At 41.5% G+C, this 26,391-nt stretch overlaps 1 protein-coding gene across 1 annotated transcript in view; it reads left to right on the top strand.

Annotated features, from left to right (window-relative positions):
* SLAMF1 (signaling lymphocytic activation molecule family member 1) overlaps positions 1-25,527 on the top strand; it is a 37,854-nt gene extending 12,327 nt beyond the window's left edge. Inside the window, exons 4-7 of the mRNA XM_040230093.1 lie at positions 12,015-12,113; positions 16,458-16,531; positions 23,777-23,869; positions 25,446-25,527. Of these exons, the coding sequence (XP_040086027.1) occupies positions 12,015-12,113; positions 16,458-16,531; positions 23,777-23,869; positions 25,446-25,496 (317 nt within the window). The 3' untranslated portion in view covers positions 25,497-25,527. The remainder of the gene's footprint in view (positions 1-12,014; positions 12,114-16,457; positions 16,532-23,776; positions 23,870-25,445) is intronic.
* Positions 25,528-26,391: the final 864 nt, after the last annotated feature.

Here is a 26,391-nt window from a genome sequence, read left to right on the forward strand (position 1 = left end):
CAGAAGAACCAGTGTGCTGGCCCAGCCAGTCATTACCTGTGCCCCGACATTCTTCCTTCTGCATCCACTGAGAGTAAACAGGAATCATTCTAAGGAGACTCTTGCCCACAGTAGACTTGATGTATATTTGGAAGGCTTTTCCAGATAACCAAGGATCTAGGGACAGGGGAATCCAGCCAGGTCATGCCCTTCAGCATAGCATATCCAGTCAGCAACTCCCCTGAGGTATTCCAGATGGACTGCTGGGGAAATCCACCTACCTTCTGCATCTAAGAGCTGCATGTTACCTCCCCCAGCCACTCCTGGCAGAATCGGCCACCTGTGCACTCACCTGAGGTGTCTGGCTGCTTGCCTACCTTGCACATGAACCACATTCAGAGGTTCTCCCCCGGTTCAGACCTCTCTCCCTGTCCACAGCTATTCAGAATATGCTGGTGGGATCAAGAGAGCAGCCTTTCATGAGTGTAGAGCTTATAGAATGTAAACTTTAGGGGATCACAGGCCCTTCATCCCTGCCTGACCCTGATCTCGGGTGCCTGCACCTGCAACTCCACTCAGAGTCCCCACATACACTGCGCCCACGCTGAGGGGGATACCAAAGTGTGCCATCACAGAGCTACCACCCTGATTCCAGCTACTGTCCTCTTTCACCTGGTTTTCTACAATAGCCTTCTTCCTGGTCTCCCTGCTGCTACCCTTGGCCCCCTGCAGCCAGTTCTCTACAAGCCGTCAGATTAACCTTTGAAAACAATACTACGAGGAGCATCATTTTCTGTTTGGATTACTGTTGGATCTCCTCAAGTGTCACAGACCAAGCCCGATATATAGCAGAGATCAAACCCTGAGCCTTTGGAGTGGGAGCACTGTCTCCAAGACCCTAGACCAGAGAACTAACCCTAGGGAGTATCAAATAGTGAGAACTCACAAAAGGAAACCACTTGAATGCAAGACCTGGCATCACCCAACCACCAGTAGCACCCTGTGCAGGATGCCTCATCTAAACAACAAACAAAACAAAAGTACAAACCCAATCATCAGCAAACAAGATTACTGCTCAGTCAGCTTTGCCCATCAGAGGAAAAACAAACAAAAACTCAGCACAAATCTCACCCCATAGGAAGCTTGCACAAACCACTGGACTAAGCTTAGGAGAGCAGAAATCAAAAGGAAGAAAGAATTCAACCTTCTTCAAGGAAAGAATTCAACTTTACTTGAAGCCTGGGTAAAGGAAACCTCAAACACAGTAAGTTAAAAGAAAATAATGAAAAGGCAGAGAAATACTACACAAATAAAGGGACAAACTAGAAACACAGAAGTCTAAATAAATGAAGAGGAAATAGACAAGCTACCTGAAAAAGAATTCAGAATAATGATAGTAAAGTAAATCAAAAACCTTGAAAACAGAATGGAGAAAATGAAAGAATCAATTCACAAAGACCTAGAAGAATTAAACAATAAACCTACAAAGACAAACAACACAATTACTGAAATTAAAAATACTCTAGAAGAAATCAATAGCAGAATATCTGAAGCAGAAGAATGAATCAGTGTGCTGGAAGATAAAATGGTGGAAATAACTTCTGAAGAGCAGAATAAAGTAAAAAGAATGAAAAGAACTGAGGACAGTCTCAGAGACCCCTGGGACAATATCACATGCACCAACATTCTAATTATGGGGGTCCCAGAAGAAGAAGAGAAAAAGAAAGGGTATGGGAAAATTTTTGAAGAGATTATAATTGAAAATTTCCCCAACATGGAAAAGGAAATAGTCAATCAAGTCCAAGAGGCACAAAGAGTCCCATACAGGATAAACCCAAGGAGAAACACACCAAGACACATACTAATCAAACTAACAAAGACTAAACACAAACAAAGAATATTAAAAGCAGCGAGGGATAAGCAACAGGTAACATACAAGGGAAACTCCATACACTTAACAGCTGATCTTTCAGCAGAAACTCTGCAGGCCAGAAGGGAATGGCAGGATATATTTAAAGTACACCCATTGGCAAAACCAATACAGTATTGTGAAGTAAAATAAAGTAAAAATAAAATTTTTTTAAATAATAAAGTACTGAAAGGGAAAAATCTACAAACAAGTTTACTGTACGCAGCAAGGATCTTATTCAAAATTGATGGAGAAATAAAAAGCTTTTCAGACAAGCAAAAGTTAAGAGAATTCAGTATCACCAAACCAGTTTTACAACAAATGTTAAAGGGACTTATATAGTCAAGAAATACAGAGGAAGGGAAAAGATCTACAAAATCAACCCCAAACAATTAAGAAAATGGCAATAGGAACATATATGTCAATAACTACTTTAAATGTAAATGGATTAAATGCTCCAACAAAAAGACACAGAATGTAAACTCTAGATCTAGTGTTACCCTTCTTACTCACAAGGATAAGCGACTTAACCTAAGACTCAGATTCTTTATCTAAAATAATACCTGAAAATTTTTCTTGACTATGTGTCAATTATGTGGACTCTCACTTAATCCTCACAGCAACCAAATAGTATTAATATCCCCACTTTACAGATGAGGAAACAAAGATATGCAAAAGTCACACACTGAGCAAGTGGCAGAGTTGAGCTGTCTGATCCTGAAATCCTCATGGGTACTATCAGAATATATAATACACTTTTAACATGCCTTATAAATCATAATAAATATGTGTGTTTTTCCTTTGTGGCTAAGAAAGTGGTAGCCCTCACCTCAGCACAGCCTTCTCGGGTCATAGCAACCCTCTTAGGGCACCAAATGTTTTACCCTGACCCATCTCAGAAAAGAAGAATAATTCTCTTCATGTTCCTCAGTATGGTTTAACAAGAATTTAGTTAATGCGTCTCAAAGTCTTGGCCATAAAGCTTCTGCTAGTGGCACTTAGCTCAGGACATTCTTTAAAAAACATAAAGGGACTTCCCTGGTGGTCCAGGGGTTAAGACTGCACTTCCACTGCAGAAGGCATGTAGCTCAGAGGCTAAAGCATCTGCCTACAATGCGGGAGACCCAGGTTCAATCCCTGGGTCAGGAAGATCCCCTGGAGAAGGAAATGGCAACCCACTCCAGTACTCTTGCCTGGAAAATTCCATGGATGGAGAAGCCTGGTAGGCTATAGTCCATGGGGTCACAAAGAGTTGGACATGACTGAGCGACATCACTTTTTTCTTTCTAGAGAATAAGATCATACATGGCACATGACATGGCCAAAAAATAAAATAAAAATGGAATATAAAATGTTTAAAAAGGAAAGAAAAAAGAAACATGCAAAGATGTTTGAGTGGTCCAGCTAAACCACTTTGAGGACCGAGTATGCACTAGTGTGACCAGATTTACTGGATATGGAGCAGGCCTTCATGAGATGGGGAGGGACAAGAAGCAGCAGAAACATGGAACCATGGGAAAACCCTGTCAGGACCTCGACTCAGGCGTTAAGGCAACTATCAGCAGCCATTGCACTTTCTTGGACCTCTGTTTCATTATATGCAAACTGAAAAGGGTGAACTCCTGAAGTTCTTTCCAGAGTAAGTAGTCTATAAGTCCATTTTTATGTACATTAATAAGAAATGCTAATGAAGGATTACCATTTGTACATTCATTTCCTAGGGGTGTTGTAAAAAGGTGCTGTAAACTGAGTGACTTACATAACCGAAATTTATTGTCTCACAGCTCTGGAGGCTAGAAGTTCAAAATCAAAATGTCAATAGTGTTAAGTTTCTTCTGAGGGCCATGAGGGAAGGAGCTGTTCCATGCTTCTCTCCTTGGCTTGGAGATAGCTGTCTTCTCCTTTTGTCTCTTCACATTGTCTTCCCTCTCTGCGTATGTCTGTCCTAATTTCCCCTTATTAAAATGACACCAGTCATATTGGATTAGGACCCACCTGTAATTACTTTGCTAGGGTTGCCGTAAAAAAAAAAAACAAAAAACACCACAGATGAGGTGGCTTAAATAACAGAAATTTACTTTCTCACAGGATAAAGGAGGCTAGAAGTCCACGATCAAAGTGTTGGAAGGGTTGATTTTTTCCTGAGGGCTCTCTCCTGAACAGCAGATGGCTGTCTTCTTGCTGTGTCTTCATGTGGTCTCTGCATGCTCATCCCTAGCGACTCTTTGTATGTCCAGATTTCCTCTTACAAGGACACTAGTAAGATTAGATTCAGATCCACCCTAATGACCTCATGTTAACTTGATTACCTCTGTAAAGACCCAGTCTCCAAATAAGGCCACATTTTAAGGACTTCAACATATGAATTTTTGGGGAAACACAGTCAACCCATAACACAAATAGAGATCCCCTGCCCTGCCTCCAGGGATGGGGAACCACAGCATTCGAGAACCAAATCACACAGCTAGTCTGTGGCATGCCATTTTCAGTACACCAGATTGCCTAAATATGGAAAACAGAATTTCATTATTTCGTTGATTTGGGTTTGCAAAGGAATATCACTGATTTTTAAAATAACATGCTTGGTTCAACAAACAAAACATTACTGAGATTCTGCTATGTTCCAATGTTGTGCCAGGTGCTGAGAACACAAAGACAAAAAAAAGACACACTCTTTGCTCTTAAGAAAGGGAATAGCTCTATAAGTAACTATTATTCCAGGTTAAGTAGTACGATAAGGGCAAAACAGAAATATGTGCAAGTTAACCCAGAGGAGGGAATGATTGACACTGTTTCAGGGAATCAGAAAGAGCATCACGGAGAATGTGACACAAACTAGGTTTTGAAGAATAAGTAGAAATTACCCAAGCAGATAAGAGAAAGACACTCAAGGCAGAGAGAAAAGCAGATATAACTGGGCCTTGTTCTGTATTGTCCTATGGTATTCTGATGGGAACTAATAGATAGTTTTAGACAGAGGAGTAATGTGATTAGTTTTGCATTTCAGAGAGAATTTTCAGTGGTGTGGACAGTAGACTGTGGTGGGGAAGAAGCAGAAGAAAAAGAAACTAGCTGTGGGGAGGGCCCATTATTGCAGTTACCCATCAAGAGATGATGAGTCCTGAGCCAGAGCACTGGCTGTTCCTTTAACAAAGATCCCATTCAAGGGAGGGAAATCCCAGCCTTGGGATGATGTGGTGGGGTATGAGGATTTGCTAGAGGTCTCTTTGTCATCTATAATAAGGACAGTGATCTTGAGACATTTTTCACTTTCCTTAATGAAAAATTCGAATGGTAATGATGTGATAGAAGGAAATGTGACATGATGTCAGCACTGGTTCTCATCAGGACTCAGACTAAACCACACAAGAACATATTTGTTTCTCAAGATCTTTTTTTCCTAACAATTTTCCAGGCTCTCCATCATATATTCATCTTTATTCCAATTGTTATCTCAGTGTTTTACAGCAAGAAATACCTTCATATCTATTGTTATGAAGCCTCTTTACTACAAAGTACTTTCTTAGTGGCTCAGTGGTGAAAAAAAAAAAAAATCCACCTACCAATACAGGAGATGCCGGTTCAATCTCTGGGTCAAGAAGTTTCCCTGGAGAAGAAAATGGCAACCAGTATTTTCCAGTATTCTTGCCTGGGAAATCCATGGACAGAAGAGCCTGGCAGGCTACAGTATACAGGGTCCCAAAGAGCTGGACATGATTTAGTGACTAAACAACAACAACAACAAAAAACAAATCCAGGGATGCTACCAAGCCTTCTCCTAGGTCATGTTAACGTGGGTCAGCACTGGACAGTGAGTTGCTGCCATCTTTCATGACTGTGTTCTGAAATAGTTCTGTCTGTGCAGTAGTGAGTAATACTAAACCTTAAACAGTTGAACTCAGAGGGAATGCCCCTGGGAGCTCATTTTGAAAAGAGGACCCCTTTCAGTAGATCAGCAAAAGGTTGGCTCAGCAAGTCTAGGTTAGCTCAGTGGAAGGAAAATCTGACGCCTGCCAGTGTGCTCCGGGGGCTCCCCCTTTCTAACAAGGCCATCTCATCAAAAGGGAGCTCCCATTGCTACTGAGTCATCTAGCTGTTCTGTGTACAGGCAAGTCCCTCTCCCTGGTACTCCCAACCCAGGAAGCATGGCAACAATCTTGGAAGGATGAAACCTGTCCCCTCTCATGGACCAGAGCCCTGTCACGTGGCCGCACCTGCTACACAGGAAGCTGAGAAATGGAGTCCTTAGCTGGGCAGTCATGTGACTGGACAAGACTTGCTTTGTCGGGGAAGGATGAAAATGGCCCCAGGGGTTACACCCAGTCGTCCCTGCAACACGATGCTGGGTGGGATAGCAAGTGTGAGGGATTTTTCTGGAAGCTGAGAACTCTGTGTAATCATTTTTACTTGGGCGGCACCATATCTTAAATTAGTGTATGGTTTGGGACCACCCTTCCCCCACTCCCAATTCTGAGAGGAAGCTGCCATCAACAAAAAGGTGTCTCTTGAAGATGACTGACTTCTTCACGTTGATGTGCTCCAGGCAGACGGCCTTGCTGACAGAACCACATGAAAGGCAGGAAAGAGATATGGCGCTCTCAGACCGTTATATTAGCATCTCGGTATCTCCTGGGGTGAGCTACATTTGTTTCTCAGATCCTTTTTATTTTCTTCTTTATCTTCCCTTAAACAATTAGAGTTTGGGGACTTGAGAGAGACTTTTGTGTTTCTGTGGCAGCAGACTTTCAGAGATAAATAAAAAAGGCCTTTCAGCCTTTTCCTTAGAGGCGTGACTACCTGCCGAGTTATCAGGTTTAAACCACAACCAATCAAATAGAAGACCAAAGGATGGAAACTCATGCAAAGAACTCTTCATAAATGGCACTGGAGTTCTCAACCAGCCTGCTCAGCTGTCTCTAAGAGGTTCCACGGAGGGGGAAAGTCCTAAGTCTCCTCTTTAAGAATGTTCAGGGACTTCCCTGGCAGTGGTTAAGACTTTTCCTTCCAATACAGGGGGTGTGGGTTTGATCCCTGGTTGGAGAGCTAAGATCTCATGTGCCTTTGGCCAAAAAACCAAAATATAAAACAGAAACAATGTTGTAACAAATTCAATAAAGATTTTTAAAAATGATTTTTTAATTTTTTTTTTAAAAAGAAGACTGTTCAGATAAGGATTCTTTTTGGACGAAGACTGGGACCTGTGGACCCCAGAACAATGTTGATCTGATTTCTGAGCATCGTCATCCTGAGGGGCCTCACTATATGACTGAGCAAAAAGAGGGAGAGCAAAAAGAGCCAGAGTCTCTGCCACAGGAAGTGGTGGTTTGAAAATGGGAACACAGATGGTGCTGAAAGCACAGATGCACACCTTGTTTCTGGTTCCATTCGGCTATAATAAAGCACTGCCAAGTAGGTCATTGATTGTTCCCTTCTACTCCTGCCTTGGGCCATTCAGAAGGTGACCCTGCATTCCTTCTGAGACCTTCTTATTTTGTGTATGTGCATGCACGCTTAGTCACGTCTGACTCTTTGCAACCCCACAGACTGTGGCCCTCCAGGCTCCTCTGTCCATGGAATTTCCCAGCAAGAATACTAGAGTGGGTTGTCATTTCCTCCCTCAGGGGATCTTCCCGACCCAGGGATCAAACCTGTATCTCCTGTGTCTCCCGGATTGGAAGGTGGATTCTTTTCCACTGACTTATCAGAACTTAGAGTTAGGATAATTCTTAGCCAAAGGGTATATGGCAGTCTTCTCCAAGCTTCATTCTATGGCTCCTAATTTAATTTAACTTAAATCACTTGTCCATCACGTGCATATTGAGTGCCCCCCTGCACTATACTGTGTAATGTGGAAAGGGGAATGCATGTGAAGCATAAGGTACAGGATCTCCCTTCAAGGAGTTTACCATCTAGATAGGATTCCTACACCTTACTGGGTTAGAACACATGATCATATTAAAGAAACCACTATTAGAATTCCTCTTTGGGAGGGAACAGAGCTTCTTTAGGATAAAGAGCTTCATAAATGCTTTATGAAGAGTGTAAGCTGCTCTTTATGGAGAACAGAAGATAAGACCTCCCTTCCCCAAACAATCCAGCTGTAGGTTCAATACTTCTGTGTTATAATGGGGGAAGCTGTTGCTTATGCAGATATAGGAAGAGAAAGATAAGGTCTGAGCCTCTCACGTGTTAGAAACCTTCCCTTTTCATGATGGAATCTGCTCCTTGTGAACATCCAAATCTACAGTAGAACCCATGACATTCTCTTTGTTTGTTTGTTTTTGCTACACCACACAGCATGCTATACCGCACAGCAGGCAGGATCTTAATTCCCAGACCAGCTACCGAGCTCATGCCCCCTGCAGTGGAAGCATAGAGTCTTAATCACTAGATCACCAGGGAAGTCCCCCAACAAAATTATTAGTATAGGTTTTTTTAGTTTTGTTTTATTTGTGTGTGTGTGTGTGGAAACGGGTGAAGACACTGAGCCTTGCACTCAGGACAGCTCAGACTACAGGGCTGCAGGAGAGAGAACTCAGGGGACTATAGGAAGTTATTGACAGAAATTAAAGAGATCGGGGGCAGCCTGACCCCCACAAGCTGTAGAAGTAGCTTTTTGTCCGTATTTATTTAAATTCCCAAAGGCAGTCCATAGCATTTAGTTTCCATGTACATATCATAATTGAATAAGAGCACCAAAAAGGTGAGCACCAAGTGTAGAAGCTACACCTGGGAAGCGTGTGGTGAATAAACATCAATTCCACTTGCCTTGGGATTCCCAGGTGGTGCTAATGTTAAGGAACCCCTCTGCCAGTGCAGGAGATGCAGGTTTGATCCCTGGATCAGGAAGATCCCTTGGAATGAGGGCATGGCAACCTACTCCCGTATTCTTACCTGGAGAATGTCCATGGGATGGAGAATCTCATGGACAGAGGAGCCTGGTGGGCTACAGTTCTTAGGGCCGCAAAGAATCGGACACAACTCTTTGTTGTGATAAATCAGAAGTGATTTATCATGTACTCACTACGTGCTAGATTCTAGGCACTGCCCTAAGCACTATCCATATGTTATTCCATTGGTTCATCAGAACAACTCTGCGAACTGAATATTTTTAAGTTTGTTTTGCCATTGAGGAAACAGGGACCCCAGGAGGTGTGCGGCCTCTGGAGGTCACAGAGCTATCAAGCGTAGACCCAGAATTTGAGTCCATCTGTCTGGCTCCAGGTGCCCTCCCTGAAGACAGTCTCCACAGCAAAGATAATTTTAAGATGTAGGACATAAATCAAGGGGCTTCAGAGTCCAAAAGAGAGGGAAGAATGGGAGCTGGAGTGGAAGGAAAAGCTACACAGAGCAATTAAGCTTGGCCTGGGGCCAGGGCTAGGCAGGCGATGGGACTGGTGAAGGTGCTGTGGGAGGAAGCACACCTGCAGATGTGGGATGAAGGGTGGTGAAGGGGGAGCTGGGGCTCAAGAGCTTTTGACTCCGAACATCTGCCAGGTGTCCTACCCTGCTGCTGCTCATTGTAAGAGGCCTCACCTCCATAGGCTAGAGCAAACGGCGAAGTCTTCAGGTCTCTTCTCACCTGTTTTGGCCTTTGCCTTCTTCTGTGACTCTAGGTATGCTTGCCTGAGTCTCAGTTTTCTCAACATAAAACTAGTGAGCTGAGTCAGATAAGCTCAGTAATTCCTTTAAAGTTAAAAAAGTCTGTGGTCCTATAACTTACATCCTCCAATAGATTCATATCAATCTGTATCCAAAGATTAAGGGGGAAATTGGGGCTTATGAAATATCTTTCAGGACTGTGACCAGGTTGCCTTTCAGATGTGGCTGACCTGGCTTTTAGAAGGTGGTCATGTATGTCATAGGACAAGAGGAGCAGATAGCTTTCATCCTCCTGAGACCCTGCAAAGAAAGAGAGAGCTGTTGCTATTATGTCCTCTGGGCCAGTAATATGCCCCAGTTATTTTTAGTTTATCTGAGTAGGTAGGGGGCTGGGCTGTCACAACAGAAGAAACTCTCATTTGGCAGGTGTTACTTTTGCACTTATGTCATCTTCTAGTTTTACTTTAATTAATTTACTTAACTATCTTGCTATTTTCTAGTTTTAGGTACACCACCTTATTGGCTTTATTTTTTTTTATAAAAGAAATTTGAAAGAAATGCTACTTTTAAAATTCACTTTTGTAGTTGCAGTGCTTGTTCTTAAATTAACTGTTGTTTTAGAAGGTCTCAAAATACATGAGGGAAGAAAAAAGAGGAAATAGTCTTGAAATACTACCTGCTACTATAACCGTCTGCTGGGTCCATCCCATGGGTTGAAGAAACCTGGTGGTACTTAGGCTGCGGGCCCTGCTTCTTTATCTTAGGTTCGAAAGGTTTCTCCATGAGTTTTCTGGTGTTGGCAACATAAGCACTAAATAATCAATCTGTCACTATTCCTCAGATACACACACACACACACACACACACACACACACACACACACGTGAAGTGGGCTCTCAGCAACCGTCAGCCATTCAGGCTAGAGCTGTTCACAGGGCAACTCCAGCTTCCGCACTGACTTTGTACTCATTTCAGGCTTTATGTAAATTTAAAAGCCTTCTTACAACTCTGCTTGCACCCTTGGGTTTTGATTGGGGGTCATGTGACTGCTAAAATTGTTATCTGGCAGGGTTAAAATATGTTTAGTTCTGGGAAGAAACTCTATAATCAAGAAGCTTACAAAACCCCAGTTCAGTGGGATTCCCTGGGATGACTTGATGTGTTAAAGACCTAAAAAGAAAAAAATCTTTTCAAATCCTGGAGGCAACTTCTGCTCATCTATCAGGCCCAGCTGGATCTTGGCAGGATGCATTTTATCAGTTTGTTGCAACTTCAGGCTATATATCTCTGGCCAACTCTGTAAATGTCTGAATTGTGTCTGTAAGTACCCTGCCCTTCTGTCCCCTACTTATTCCTTTCTTTCAGTTACTTCCCAGCAAATCCATCACAGATTTAACAACAAACAGCCTGATTCCACAATCATCTTAACAAGTTACCCTTACACATTAATGTAACAGTACCTCTTGATGTCTTTCTGTTTAGAATGTGAATGCTATTACTTCACTTAGAACCCTAGTGCTTTGGGTTGTCTGCCACTATTCATTACCCTGATGTAACTTAACCTCAAGCCCATATATCTCCCTGACTCTCCAAGAAGTCTGCCTTCAATATTCAGCCATATTTCTACTCTTAGACCAACCTATAGTTCTCAAGGATCTCTGTGCCCGCTTCCTTATCCACTAAATGGGAGTAATGAGTATCTACCTCATAGGATTGCTCTGAGGATTAAATGCATTAATAGACAAGATGCACTAAAAAATTCTTGGTCCATTGTAAATGCTCAGTAAGTATCTATTATTATCTTATTGAGCTAAATATCTTATTTACTAAGATGCTGCTCCTGGTTCAGAAGGATTTGGTAAAGGAGGGAGAGGAGAGACAGCAATGAAAACTGGTTCTCTGATTTTTAACTTAGTGACTGGTACTCTAGTGCTAACATTAAACACGGGAATGATTCAGAGGAAAACTACATGCTTTTCTTTCAGTTCAGGTCTAGTGGGTTCAATACAATTATTTGCATGGAAGGACAATAATAGCACTATTGTGTTTATTTTAAAAGTAAAGTAGATCCTCCTTCCTCCTGGTGTCTCATGAGAACTGTGTGGGAGCGTGGGGACGGCATGTGGAGCCATCGTGTTGTTTTTACCGAAATGGATGCAGGACACATTAGAAATTTACAGAGAAACCGAGCAGAGAGATTGACTTAGGAAAAAACAAAGATAAGTTTAGCTTTAGTCACGTGGTAAAATGTCTAAAGTGAAGTGAAAAATAAAACATCTGAGTAAAAGAGTCTTTACAAAAACTATGTGTATGGAAGTCAAGTATAGCGACAGAAATCAGGATAAGGAAACAGATCTGGAACTCTTCAGTGGGCTAAATTTGATCTCTAAAGCCATGAGAATTAATGTCTCCCTTGAGAAAGAACATAGGCAGAAAACATGAGGCTAGGTCTCCCCACTTCTGCGTGGGATGTTTTTAAACTCACAGCACTTTTGAGTTTGCCCTTTAACTTCTTTTTTTTCAGAATCAAGACAATGGGGACTATATGCTGGGCTCTTCTTAGGGGGCATCGTTGGCATTATCATGATTCTCCAAGTGGTGATACTACTGTTGAGAAGAAGAGGTAGGTGTTTGACAACAAAGAGATTCTTATCAGGCTCCCTGTGGTAAGCAGGGGACCTCTCCCCACAATCACTTGCTCTCACCATTTGGCTTTCTGCAGGGAGCAAGCACCTTTGCAAAAACACTAAATAAACATATCCTGAGACCTTGCTTAATTCAGTCTCATTCAACATGTCTTGCTTGATCACACCCCCACCCCCATGCTAGTCTATAGGGATGAAAGGAAAGATGAACCACAGGTATCTAACACAGGAGACATTACACAGATAATTTAAATTCAATATGACTAGCACTGCAGCTGAAGTGTGTATAGATTGCTGAAGGGGGCCAGATAAGAGGCTGAAACTAGGAGCAGAATTCAGAGGAGTCTTGGATCTTGTTTAAGTGAAGCTATATCTACTGACTGATAAAAAGAACCTTATAGTAAGATGTTTTTACCCAAGGGTTGAAACCTTTCTATATTTTCTTTTTACACTTAAGATATGTCTCTGAGACTTAGCAATGGTGTAACCAAGGCACAGAGAGGCTAAGTGACTCCTGCAAGGTCACCCAACTGGTTGGTGAGGGAATCAGAACTGCAACCATGTGTTCCAACTCCCAGGGTATGTCCCTCTGGGAAGGCCCACAGGTCATCGGAAGACAGCAGAGGGAACACAGTTTACTACGATTTAGCACATATTCTGACTCACCTTGGTCAAGCGTGCAATCTATGAGGTCACTTAAAGCCAAACTAAATAGTTATGGAAAGTCACCCAGGGTGGACTGAAACAATTAAAATCCAGTGACTCCCTTGAAGTTTCAATGCCTAGCGTTAGTATCTCCTGGCCTCTCCTCCATGTTGTCCTGTGATTCAATATTTCAAGCCCATGTGCTCTCCTTGGCTACACTACCCACCACCCGCCCACGCTAGCAGCAGAAGCTCCTGCTCCACAATCAGGACAGGTCCCCGGGCTGGTCTGCCCACGGGGAAGATAGAACTTGATCTTCACACCACCGATCTGATGGCCAATCTCATTCTCAAGCAGATTAATGTTCTCCACATACAACCTTCTTGGAAAAGCCCTACCTCAGCACTCTGATGTTGGTTTTGCTTATATAAAATAATCTAGGTCATAGCAGGCCACCTACCTTGTCTCATTTCCTCCATCTAAGTGGTAGCTGGGGAGGAACTGGGAGGGGGTGGGGCGATTCAGACAGACATCACGATGAAAGCTTATGGGGATGAGGCAGGGTAACCACTGTTGGCTAAGACGATGAAGAAGCACTGAAATACTAGCAATGAGAACACTGAGATTAACGTACATACATTAACCCTGCTGGTGAAGGCCCTGGGATCCTAACCCACACTATCCTCAGCTACATGCTGCTATCACATGGTTGCCTCTGAAGGGACTAGTACTCCCCCCCCACCCCCCGCAGTAATGCTCCAACACTTTTTCCAACACAAATACCCATCCTTGTTTCTAATCACTGTGTATTCTTTGTAAGCCAGGAACACGCAAAAATCTTGCCTTAAATCTGTGGTTAAAACCTATACTCAATTACTGTAACCCCATAAGACTTGGTTCAAGAAATTTTATTGGCAACTTCTACGAGTGTCATTTCCAGAACGCAGTCCATGCAAAGGATTTCAAATGGGCTCTCTGGAAGTTCTGGGCTCAGAAGGTACACTGGGTAAGAACAGAGATTTTAGCCTTCAAGTGCAGACTTTGCCACTTATGAGTTCTGTGATCAAACAGATAATCTAACTTCTCCTCTGCAAAATGGGGATAATAATACATACTTCATGGCGTTTTTATGTGGATTCAAGAGTCAATCCCAGAAAGCACTGATAAGTGATGGATAATAAATGGATAAATTGATGGATCGATACATACACACACACAAATAAACAGTGTTTAACGCAGGCATTACTATTTAAATCCTGTTGCCAGCAGAGGGCAGCACTGGAAGGCTCTGGGACGGGCACAGAGAGTGGATTTAAAGTATCAATACTTGAGATTAGGGCAGCATGAGATAACTTAAGGCCGCAGGTAAGAGCTGAAAAAGAATAGTAGACAGTCCACTCCTTTATTTTACAGTGAAGGTAGGAGAAGAGATCCATTGAGATGACATGTGTTATCTAATGCCACACAACTAGTGAGGACTAGAAGGTAGATACCCCAGTTTGAAGGCCAAGAACTTTTTCATTAGATCCTAAGGTCTCAGTGACTAGAGTTGAGCTGGCTCATGAAAACTTGTCCCTGCATTGAGGAGAAAATGCATGAGACTGAATTATCTTGATCCAGCAGTCTTTTTGAGAAGCAACATTCAGCCTTTTGCATCTCTCTGACCGTTTAAGACTGTCCCCTCTATTGTAATTTTCAGCTTGAGCTGACCTGAAAGGCTGAAAGTCCTTAAGGACTGGAATTTATTCTGTACCATCTCTGTTCCCCTACAACACTGAGGACAATGCTAAGTGAGGGTTATATCTGTGCAGACACTCCAGATTTGAACTGAAAGGATGTATTTCACAGAACTAACTTGCAACCCCTCTGTTATCTCCTCTGATCACCCAACATCTATACTCCATTCCCATATCCAAACATATGCACACTCCTTAGCCAATGATCCACTCAGACCAAAAAAGGGAAGTTGCAACCACCAGGAAGGTAAGCACTCCATGCCCACACCCACACAGGAAAACCATATTTTGGTTTCTTTGAATTCTCTGAGCTTCTCCTGGGGCTGCCCATCATTTCCTCCCCAAGGGTCACACCCTCAAGCAGCACGTTCCACCACCTTTATCACGAACACACACACAAGGCCTTTTCCTTCCAAATAAAAATACACCTCTCCTAAGTGCTATTTCCTCAGAGACATGTCTAGTTTTTCGAGAGAATAAATTAACCGGTGTTAAAATAAGTCTACCCTAAAGACTGTGATTTCCTCTGCATTAAGCCCCATTGCTTTTGCTTGGACTTTGGAATAGTCCCCAAAACAGGCATCCTTGCTTCTGTTTTTTCCCTCCATCATCCTCACTGCTACATGATGCATGCAAGGAATACCATGAAACATCAGAAAGAATGAGATTGATCTATTGCTTTAGCAAGGAAAATGTGCTTAATATATGGTAAGGGAGAAGGTCGTATTACAGAGAAGTGTGTATGGAATGACCATATTTGCATTAAAAAAAATCTATACAAGTGTCCAGAACCACACTGCCTAATTTGGTGGTTACCAGCCACATGTGGCTATTTAAATTTAAATTAATTAGAATTAAGTACAATTGTTTTAAAAATTTTATTGAAGTATAGTTGATTTATAACATTGTGTTAATTTCTGCTGCACAGCACAGTGATTCAGTTATGCATTTATGTATATTCTTTTCATAGTATTGAAAGCAATTTAAAATTGAATTGAGTTGAACTGAAAGTTCAATTCCTCAGTTGCATTAGCCTCAGTTCAAGTGCTCAGTAGTCATGTGAGACTTGCGGCTACTTAGATTGCTGACAGGGAACATTTCCATCATCAAAGATGAAGTTCTATTGTTCAGAGTTCATCTGGAAGGAGATACATCAAACTGTTGAAAACTATTACTTCTGAGAATGAAATCATACTGGTTACTGGGTGAAGGAGGAAGTACTTTTTGCTCTCTACTATTTAAATTTTTGTAGCAATGAATTATTTCTATAGATTTAAAAAGAAAAAAGATTAAAACTATTTAAAAATTTAAATATTCTGCAGCATATTAATTTTCAGAGAGTCTGGACTTAGAGGGGAAAAAAAAAAGATGTAGGCATTAGAATGACATGGCAGCTTTATTCCAAATAGTCCCTGGCAGATCATCCCTCTTATACCCCTGCCACTACACCTCTACCAGGTTCCCCAGAAACAAGGAGGTGAGAAAGCTGTGAATGAACCTCTATGAACTGAAGAATAAAAAAGAGGTATAAATAACTTTCCATACCCTTAAAAACTTGAAATTCTAATAGGAGACTAGATATGCACATCAAACAATAGAGATCAAAATAATTAAATGGCATGTCAATTACACGTAACACTATGTGCCAGGCACCATCCTATACACTTTACAGGTAATATCTCATGTAATCATCACAACAGCCCTGAGAGGCAGGTATTTCAATTTCATTTTACAGATAGGGACATTAGGCTCAGAGAGACCGAGTGACTAACCCAATGTCATAGGACAAATGTGCATGGGATTTGGGACGCAATGCTTTTTTCTGTGGTACTCCTGGGGTGTGTGGGTATGCACCGAGGTGCAAAGACCAGAGAAGTGCAAGCAGAGAGTTCATGCTGGAAACCAGAGAGAGAGATAACAATTATGGTTTCTTTTCCCCAGGTAAAACAGACAATTACCAGCCAACAATGGAAGCAAAAAGCCTTACTATCTATGCCCAAGTGCAGAAATCAGGTGTAAGTTCCATATTTTCTTTGTCTGGGGTGGACCTGTCATGCTTCCCATGGACTCCCTGGCCAGTCAGTTCACTTTGTATGCCTGACATTCATTGTTCTACATGAGTTATGAAGCAGAAGAAATTTGGAAAGCAGAAGGCAAGAACAAGAGCTCTCTAAAAGGGCATTAAACTTCAGTATCAGATGGGATGATTTATCATTTGAAATGATGGGAAACACTGGGTACTTTTCTAGCCATCTGTTTCTTCATAGGAAAAAAATGAGGACACTAGAAACATGTAATGTACGGCTCCTTCCCCCGCTGGCATTTTAGCAGTTTACAGTTCTATGTTATCAAACTCTTTCCTTCTCTAAGGAAAAAGATGCAGCTTGAGGAGAGAGGGAATGGTTGAGAGAGGCTATTGTGTGACATGTTGGTCTGATCCAAGTTTAAGAGTTTGCAAACATCAAAGAGATAGAGGAGGAGGATCTTGAGGATTCTGCCTAGAGAGTGGTTGGTGAGATGGAAGAGGGTATGTAGGCAGGAGATGAAAGCAGAACTGTGATGGAGTGATGGTTGGGTTGAAATAGAAGAGCTGGATTTTAAAAAAGAGTCAAGATAAAGTTGAGGAGCAGATATGTTAGAAGTAAAAGGATAATGGTTAGATATGAAGATATTATATCTCTGGGAGTTGGTGATGGACAGGGAAGCCTCACGTGATGCAGTGCATGGGGTCGCAAAAAGAAGGACATGACTGAGTGACTGAACTGAACTGATGAAGATATAGTTTTTCACAACTGAAAGCAATTCTAAGTGATGTATAGGCCAGAATCTGACCTTTAGGCTACAAGGGAAGGCAAATTCTTGAGTAAAAGATGTGAAGGTAAATACAGTTTTGATTAACACCTTGGGAAATTGCATCAAATGACAGTAAATGCATTTCTGTAAACCAGAGATGAACTCTTGGACAAAAATCTCTCCACTGTCCCCTAGAGGCCTAGAGGATTTGTTTCACAGGCCATGACTACCATTGAGAACCAAACTCCGTTTAAATACATGAGGCCCAAGAGCAACCTCTTTCGCATTAATACTTTTAGGTAATTAGGTTCAAGTTTACCATGGTGCCTTCCCTGTCTATTCTATCCCATTTTGTTAGCATCTCTCTTTTTACTCCCTGGTGGCTCGCATGGTAAAGAATCTGCCTGCAGTGCAGGAGACCTGGGTTCAATCCCCGGGTTCAGAAGATCTCCTGGAGGGGGAAATGGCAACCCACTCCAGTATTCTTGCCTGGAGAATTTCATGGACGGAGGAACCTGGCGGGCTGCAGTCCATGGGGTCGCAGAGAGTCGGACACGACTGAGCGATTAACAGCATGACATACATACTAAGCAGTGTGCAATCTGTAAATGTCACCTCAGTGAATTATCCCATCTTCATATCTAATAAAGTCTTCTCATCCTGTTTTCCTTCAAGAGTTTTGACTATCCTTGTCCCTTTGTACTTTCATCTGTATTTTAGAATCAGCTTCTCAAGCATCACAAAAACGGAAAAAATCCTGTTAGGATTGCACTGAATCTGCACATCTATTATATTTGAGGAGAAATTATAGCTCTCAGTATTGAGTCTTTTAGGACCATAAAATGAACCCCTAGATCAAGGAACAGAACATCATCTGGACCCCTAGACGACCCCCTTGTATGTCTCCTAATCACTCTTTTCTGTCTCCTCAAAGATTCCTTATCCTGACTTCCTAAAAATAAAGTTTACTCCTTTTTTTTGACTTTATAAAAATGGAATCCTACAGTACTTTTCCCCCTATATCTGGTTTCTTTTGCTTAATATTACCTTTAGAAGATGCATCCATGTCTTTGAGCTTAGAAACAAAGCATTCATATTCATTGCTTTATGGAATATCTGTGTATGCATATACTAGAGTTTATTTTTCCAATTAACTATTGATGGACAATTACTTTATTTCTAGTCTGAGGGATTATGAAAACTACAGCTATCATATTAATATGTGTGCTTCTTGGTAGATATGTGCACATATTTTTGTTGGGGATATGTCTAGAGGTAGAATTGCTAAGTCATACAGTATACATGTCTTCAAACTGACTAGACAAGGCCAAGGTGTATTTCAAAATATGTATATCAATTTACTTTTTTGCACCTGTATACCAGAGTTTCAGCTGTTACACATTCTAATCAAAACTTGATGGTGGTGGTGTTCAGTCGCTAAGCTGTGTCTGACACTTTGCAATACCATGGACTATAGCATGCCAGGCTTCCTTGTCCTTTGCTATATCCTGGTGTTTGTTGAAATTCATGTCCATTGAGTCAGTGATGCTATCTAACCATCTTATCCTCTGCTACCCCCTTCTCCTTTTGCCTTCAATTTTTCCCAGCATCAGGGTCTTTTCCAATGAGGTGGCTCTTTGCATGAGTTGGCCAAAGTATTGGAGCTTCAGCTTCAGCATCAGTCCTTCCAATGAATATTCAGGATTGATCTCCTTTAGGATTGACTGGTTTGATTCTTTGCAGCCCAAGGAACTCTCAAGAGTCTTCTCTAGTACCACAATTTAAAAGCATGAATTCTTTAGTGCTCAGCTTTCTTTATGGTCCAACTCTCACATCCATACATGGAAAAACCATAGCTTTGACTAGATGGACCTTTGTTGGCTGATATCTCTGCTTTTTAATACATTGTCTAGGTTGGTCATAACTTTCCTTCCAAGGAGCAAGAGTCTTTTAATTTCATGGCTGCAATCACCATCTGCAGTGATTTTGGAGCCTAGGAAAATAAAATCTGTCACTGTTTCCACTTTTCCCTACTATTTGCCATGAAGTGATGGACCTGGATGCCATGATCTTAGCTTTTTGAATGGTGAGTTTTAAGCCAGGTTTCTTCACTCTCCTCTTTCACCTTCATCAAGAGGCTCTTTAGTGCCTCTTCTCTTTCTGCCATTAGAGTGTTGTCATCTGCACGTCTGAGTCTGTTCATATTTCTCCTGGCAATCTTGATTCCAGCTTGTGATTCATCTAGCTCAGCATTTCTCATAATGTACTCTGCATATAAGTTAGATAAGTAGGGTGACAATATATAGCTTTGATGTACTCCTTTCCCAATTTGGAGCCAGTCTGTTGTTCCATGTCCAGTTCTAACTGTTGCTTCTTGGTCTGCATACAGGTTTCTCAGCAGACAGGTAAGGTAGTCTGGTATTTCCATCTCTTTAAGAATTTTCCATAGTTTGCTGTGAATCACATTGTCAAAGGGTCTAGCATTGTCAGTAAAGCAGAAGTGGATGCTTTTCTGGAATCCCCTTGCTTTCTCTAATGTCTGGTGAATGTTGGCAATTTGATCTCTAGTTCCTCTGCCTTTCTAAACCCAGCTTGTACATCTGGACATTCTCTAGCAATTTTCACCTTGCTAGCATGTAAAATGAGTGCAATTGTGTGGTAATTTGAACATTCTTTGGCATTGCCTTTCTTTGGGATTGGAATAAAAACTGACCTTTTCCAGTTCTGTGACCACTGCTGAGTTTTCCAAATTTGCTGACATATTGAGCACAGCACTTTAACAGCATCATCTTTTAGGATTTGAAAGAGCTCACCTAGAATTCCATCACCTCCACTAACTCTGTTCACAGTAGTGTTTCCTAAGTCCCACTTGATTTCACACTCCACGATGCCTGGCTCTGGGTGAGTGACCGCACCATCATGATTATCCAGGTCATTAAGACTTCTTGTGTATAATTCTGTGTGTTCTTGACACCTCTTCTTAATCTTTTTTGTTTCTGTTAAGTCCTTGGCATTTCTGCCTCTCTTGTGCCCATCCTTGCATGAAATGTTCCCTTGATAGCTCCAATTTTCTTAAAAAGATTTCTAGTCTTTCCCATTCTATTGTTTTCCTCTATTTCTTTGCATTGTTCACTTAAGAATTTATTTATTCTTATTTATTAGTCTTTTAAATTTTAGTCATTCTGTTGGATACCTTTTTATAGTTTTATTTTGCATTCCACTAATTATTAAGCAAGTTGAACAATTTTTCATACTGTTTATTGCCATATTAATATCCTCTTTCTTAAAGTGGCTGTTAAATCTCTTACTCATTTTTCCTTTGAGTCTCAGTCTGTTTGGGGTGGGATTTTCTTAAGATACTTAAATATTTGGCTTTTTGGCAGTTATATGTTAGCAGATACCTTCACCCATCTTCTGGTTTGCCTCTGAAATTTCTCAGAGATACATTTTGATAAAGGAGCATTCTCAATTTTTGCATAAAACAATTTAGTAATCTCTTCCTTTGTAGATAAAACTTTTTGTATTCTGGTTAAGAAATTTTCAAGATATTCCAGTTAAGAATATTAGAAGATATTCTTCTATAGTCTTCTAAAAACAGTGTGGTTTATCTTTTAAACGTATGTCTGTTATGTACCTGAAAATGGTCTTTTGAGTATGGTATGAGATGGGTTGTTTTATATTTTTTCCGTATGGATATCCTATTGACTATATTTAAAAGACTGTTCTTGACCCACTGCAGTGCCACATCATTATAAATCAAGGGTCCGTATATGTGTGGATCTATTCTGAAGTTCTCTATTCTGCTCCATTGTTCTATTTCTTTACACTTGCACCAGTTCCATACTGTCTTTACAAACCTGTGCTTACAGATTTATTACAAATCTGTGGCTCACATGGTAAAGCATCTGCCTGTGATGCAGGAGACCCAGGTTCCATCCCTGGGTCAGGAAGATCCCCTGGAGAAGGGCCTGGCAACCCACTCCAGTGTTCTTGCCTGGAGAATCCTATGGACAGAGGAGCCTGGCGAGCGGGGTTGCAGAGTCAGACATGACTGAGTGACTAACACTTTCTTTCTTTTCATTTGCTCTTCTTCAAGTTCTTGGCCTTTCACTTTCATGTAGATGAAAAGTCCTTTGCATTTTCATCTATATATTTTAGATTCAACTTTCAAGACCCTCCTTAAAATTTTGCTGGAATTTTAATTAGAACTGCATTGATCAATTTGAGAAGACCATGTATGTTTTAATATTGAACTTTAAATTCACAAAATGTTATGTCCTTTCCTTTATTTAGATCTTCTTTAATTTCACCCAGTTACTGCATGAATTATCTTCTACAACATTACTTCCAAAGTGCTGGCTAGCTCCTTTTTACTAAAACAATCTTTTACTAAAAGCATTACCTGGGACCTAATTACAAATGCAGAAGGTTCCCACCTCAGATCTTCTGAAATAGAACCAAACTTCTAACAAGATCCCTAGGAAATTCTTATGCACATTAAAGTGTGAGAATTCCTGCTCTACCCCAACCACTTCCAGTGGTGGGGAATTCACTGCCTCTCAAGACAATTCATCCCACATTTGAGCACCTCTTACTTCCCTGGTGGCTCAGATGGTAAAGAATCTGCCTGCAATGCAAAAGACCTGGGTCCAATCCCTGGGTCAGGGAGCTCCCCTGGAGAAGGGAATGGCAGCCCACTCCAGTACTCTTGCCTGGAGAATCTCATGGACAGAGGAGCCTGGAGGGCTACAGTCCACGGGGTTACAGAGAGTCGGACACAACTCAGCGACTAACGCTTTCTTTCTTTTCTTTTACTATTAGAAAAATCTTCAGTATACTGAACCAAAATCTTACCCTAAAGCTTCCAACCTTGGTTTAAAGCTAAAGTACAGAACAAATGTGATTCCTCTTCTACATGGCAATTAATCAGATATACGAAAACAAAGATCATGTCACATCTAGAATCTTCTTTCCTCTAGTAAACTTTTCCAATTTCTTTTTGTTTGTTTGTTTTATTTTTTATTTTACTTTACAATTCTGTATTGGTTAGCCATACATTGACATGAATCCACCACAGATCTCTTCCATCGGATGACAAGATTCCAAGTTCTCTCCCATTAAAACCCATGGGCTTCATTGTTAAGTCTTTATGTTCAGGAAAGGGAGAGTATAATATTATCCTACACCAGTGCCCCTATGTATGTTGAAAGGATGACTTTCTAGGCATCAGATATGTCATCTCCATCTTAGAGAGATGTGGTCTCAGTTGACACCTACATTGATTTTGTCCTGGTATTGTGCATTTTAATTCATTCTAAGTAACATTAACAAACATCGACTGAAGGTTCTTGTGTGCCCAGCACTGCTTTGTAGGGAATGCAAAACAAAACAAAACAAAAAAGGCTATTTGTCAAGGAACTGATGGTTTGTTTGGAGAAGCAACATATAAATATATCAGAGTGTCTTGTATACAGTGTACAGTTAAGTGCCATAATGTGAGAATTAGACTTTAAGTACCTAAGGAATTTAAGTAAAGGAGAAGTTATCATAAGTTGGGGCAACCAAAGAAGAACATGATAGAAAGTACATGTGCTTTAAGTTAAAATCCTGGCTTTGATACTTCTTGTATGTGTCATTAAGAAAGCACTAAACCTTTCTGGACTTTAGCATCTTCATCTATGAAATGTGAGTAACAATAGTATTTAACATATAGAGTGGATGTGAGACAAATGGGAAGATATTTGTGAAGAACTTTGTAAGCTTAAAACACTTGCATATGTATGGTTATTATTAAGTTCGATATTTACATAGGAAAGAGAATTGATGAGAAGCCGTGATAGTGAGGAATAGCAAGACCTCTGCATGTTGTGAGTGATGTGTGTGTGTGTATGTGGGTGTTAGTAACTCAGTTGTGTCTGACTCTTTGCAACCACATGGGCTATAGCCTGCCAGGCTCCTCTGTTCATGGGATTTCCCAGGCAAGAATACTGGAGTGTGTTGCCATTCCCTTCTCCAGGGGATCTTCCCAACCCAGGGATCAAACTTGGGTCTTCTACATTGCAGGCAGATTCTTTACAGTCTGAGTATCAGAGAAGTCCTATGTAGGTGATACAAGTGAGACTAAAATACTATATATATCTCATTCTCATCAGCTATTCATGTAAGAGCCACACCAATTTCAGTTCACTATGAGGAAGACTTTTAAAACAGCTGGGAAGTGGTAATGGTAAATCAGCCTGCCTCACAAGTCTGTAAGCTCCAAGATGTCACTCGAGGAGTCTTAAGCAAAGCCCAGGGAATTGAGTTCCAGGGAATCTGGGGGAGAATTTTCACCTGAAAAGGACCAAATGACTCCAAAGAACTTTGCAGCTCCTAACTTCTTGATTCTGCGCTTCTCCATGAGGAGAATTAGATGGGAAATAACTCGCTGCTCAACTGATGGCTTGTTCACTTTGTTTCCCTTGTAGTCCATTCAGAAGAAACCTGACCCCCTGCCAGCACAGGACCCCTGCACCACCATTTATGTCGCTGCCACAGAGCCTGTCCCAGAGCCCATCCAGGTGAGGCATCACTCTGTGCCTCCTCTCTGTAGAGAGGAACTAGATGGAGGCTGGGAAAGGGTGGAACCTGTGTGGAGCTGAAATGGAGAACGCAGGTCCTAGCAAGCAGGAAGCAAAGAGCATCTGCAGCCTTGATTGCAGGGCTTCTGGGAAAACCCTCACGGCTTCTCATATGCCATCCCTGCTCGCTTTCTCTTTGCCAGTATCTCTCTGAGAGCTGTCTAAGGACCACATCAGAATCAGCTGGCATATTTCTTAAAAATAAAGATTCTGGAAACTTCTCTTTAAGATCTGTTCAATCAGAATGTCTATAACAGGTCACCAGGCATCTGCACATTAAAAAACAACATCTTCCAGGTGGTCCTGATGCATGCTTAAGTTCAGGAAGTGCATCTTGAGTCCAGGACTTCTCAAGTCCAGCTGCATATAGCCAAGGGAGCTTTGTAAAAATACCCATGCCTAGTTTCATTCAGCCCTATTTATCAGAATATTTAGGAGTAGAGCTCTGCAAACGTGTAAAGAATATGACGCCTAGCCCACCTGTTTTATCCCGTTGCAAGAAGTTTACTTGACAAAAATCTTCCTTTTACTAAATGAACAGAAGTAAATTCTGGGCTGAGGTCTTGGCTCCAGTTGGGCTTTATTAAGTAAAGCATTTCAGGAGATAATGGAGGATCAAAAGACCACAGAAATACCTACTTTTACCTATTTTCCTCAAGCCTACTGTACACATACCCAGCAATGCCTAGAAGGATGCCTTATCTTCATTCTGAGGTTTAGTTACAGAACACTCCTCTCCAAAGGGAAGTAAAAACATAGATCTGACTTTAAAAAATCATGTAGGTTTTTAATGATGCTTTCTTGGGGAAGAAACACAGCACTTGGTATATATTCACATTTTGCAGCAAAACCACTTGAATTCCCCCACTCCTGTCTCTTTGTGTCTCTGACTCCTGAATCTCCTCTCCTTATGAGAATTCTCTGTTCAGTCTCCATCTCCTCCCCATCCCTCTCCCACCTGAACCTCTTCTTCCTTCTCCCTTTAGGTCTCACTGATCTTCCCTTTTTTAAAACTTGCTAATTTAGAACTCTCTTGGCTGCTCTAAGTTGAGTGCCAGCCCTCAGATGACTGGGTCAATTGTCCTAGTCTCCCTGATGGCTTGCATATGCTTGAAGGAAACTGCAGCCCATCTGTGGGCAGGCAGACAGTCTGGGGACCTGAGTGCTGCCTCTAACTCTATGGTTTCCCAGAGGTCTGGTGGTTAGCACTTTGCCTTCCAATGCAGGGGATGTGGATTTGATCCCTCATTGAGGAGCTAAGATCCCACATGCCTCATGGCCCCCAAAACCAAAACATAGAACAGATGCAATATTGTACCAAACTCAACAGAGACTTTAAAAATGATTCATATCAAAACAATCTTGATAAACCCAGCTGTGACAGATGCTGAGCAAGGTGCAATGCTACCTGATTCTTAAGAACGTTTCCTTTTCCTAAGCATCACACTTTCCATTTATAGCCTGTAAACCTAGTGCTGGTCCCTCTTCTTACAGACTTGTTCTGTTTTTCCCCCAGGAATCAGGTTCCTTCACAGTCTATGCCAGTGTGACGCTTCCAGAGAGCTGACATCACAGAGTCAGTGAAAGGACTTTCTGAAGGAATATACAAGAGCCAAAATAAACACTGAACTTGGTCCCAGACCCCAAGTATTTCGTGACATCTGCACATCTGCATTCTTCTCGGTTTGGTTCCCTGGTGACGTTGCTTCCACATCTACCTGTGAAATGGATACGGAAGTGAGGCTTCCCAAGCACTTACTTTGCTCTGTGCATGGCCCAGGCTCAGAGCAGAGAGCTAGTTGATACAACTTTACATCTCCGGGGTATAGCCGATGAAATGGATAATGCTAGTCCAGTGAGTCTGGACCTTCAGGTGTCTTGCGTTTTGCCGCAACTTGATGATAAAAGCTAAAGGCAGAAAGCCAGCACAGGATGTCTAGGACCTATCTCACACAGCTGACCACCAGTCACAGAGTCTGGAACTGCTTACACCTTGGCTGCCTGAACTCAGTCTGGGAGCTGCTCCTGATCACCAAATAGACTTGATCAAGGCTCTGTGCCTCAGTTTCTCTCTCTGAACAGACAGTGAAGGATGAATTCCTCATTGTATGTAAAACACTCTGACATTATTCTATAAAAGAAGCTAATAAAGTATTTTATTTGTAAAACCTGGAAGCTAAAGAGTCAATAAACTGAAAACATGATTTTGAGGTCTCTGAGCTTTGAATAACAGAATGAAAAAAAAATCTAAGATGCTTAAGAGTACTGTTCTGTGGAAATGGCAGTCAGATTTAAAGAAAATCGGCCCGTGTTCGGTGATGCTATTACAAAGGAACTTGACTTTCACTTCCCAAAATGATTTTTAAATCCTAGTTCTCTATTTGTTCCATCAAGCAACAAACCTGGAGCCTCAACTAAGACTGCAAACTGATTGTGAGACCATTTTACATCCATGGCCTCAT

The sequence above is a fragment of the Oryx dammah genome, unplaced genomic scaffold (assembly GCF_014754425.2).
Source record: "Oryx dammah isolate SB20612 unplaced genomic scaffold, SCBI_Odam_1.1 HiC_scaffold_28, whole genome shotgun sequence".
Lineage (NCBI taxonomy): Eukaryota > Metazoa > Chordata > Mammalia > Artiodactyla > Bovidae > Oryx > Oryx dammah.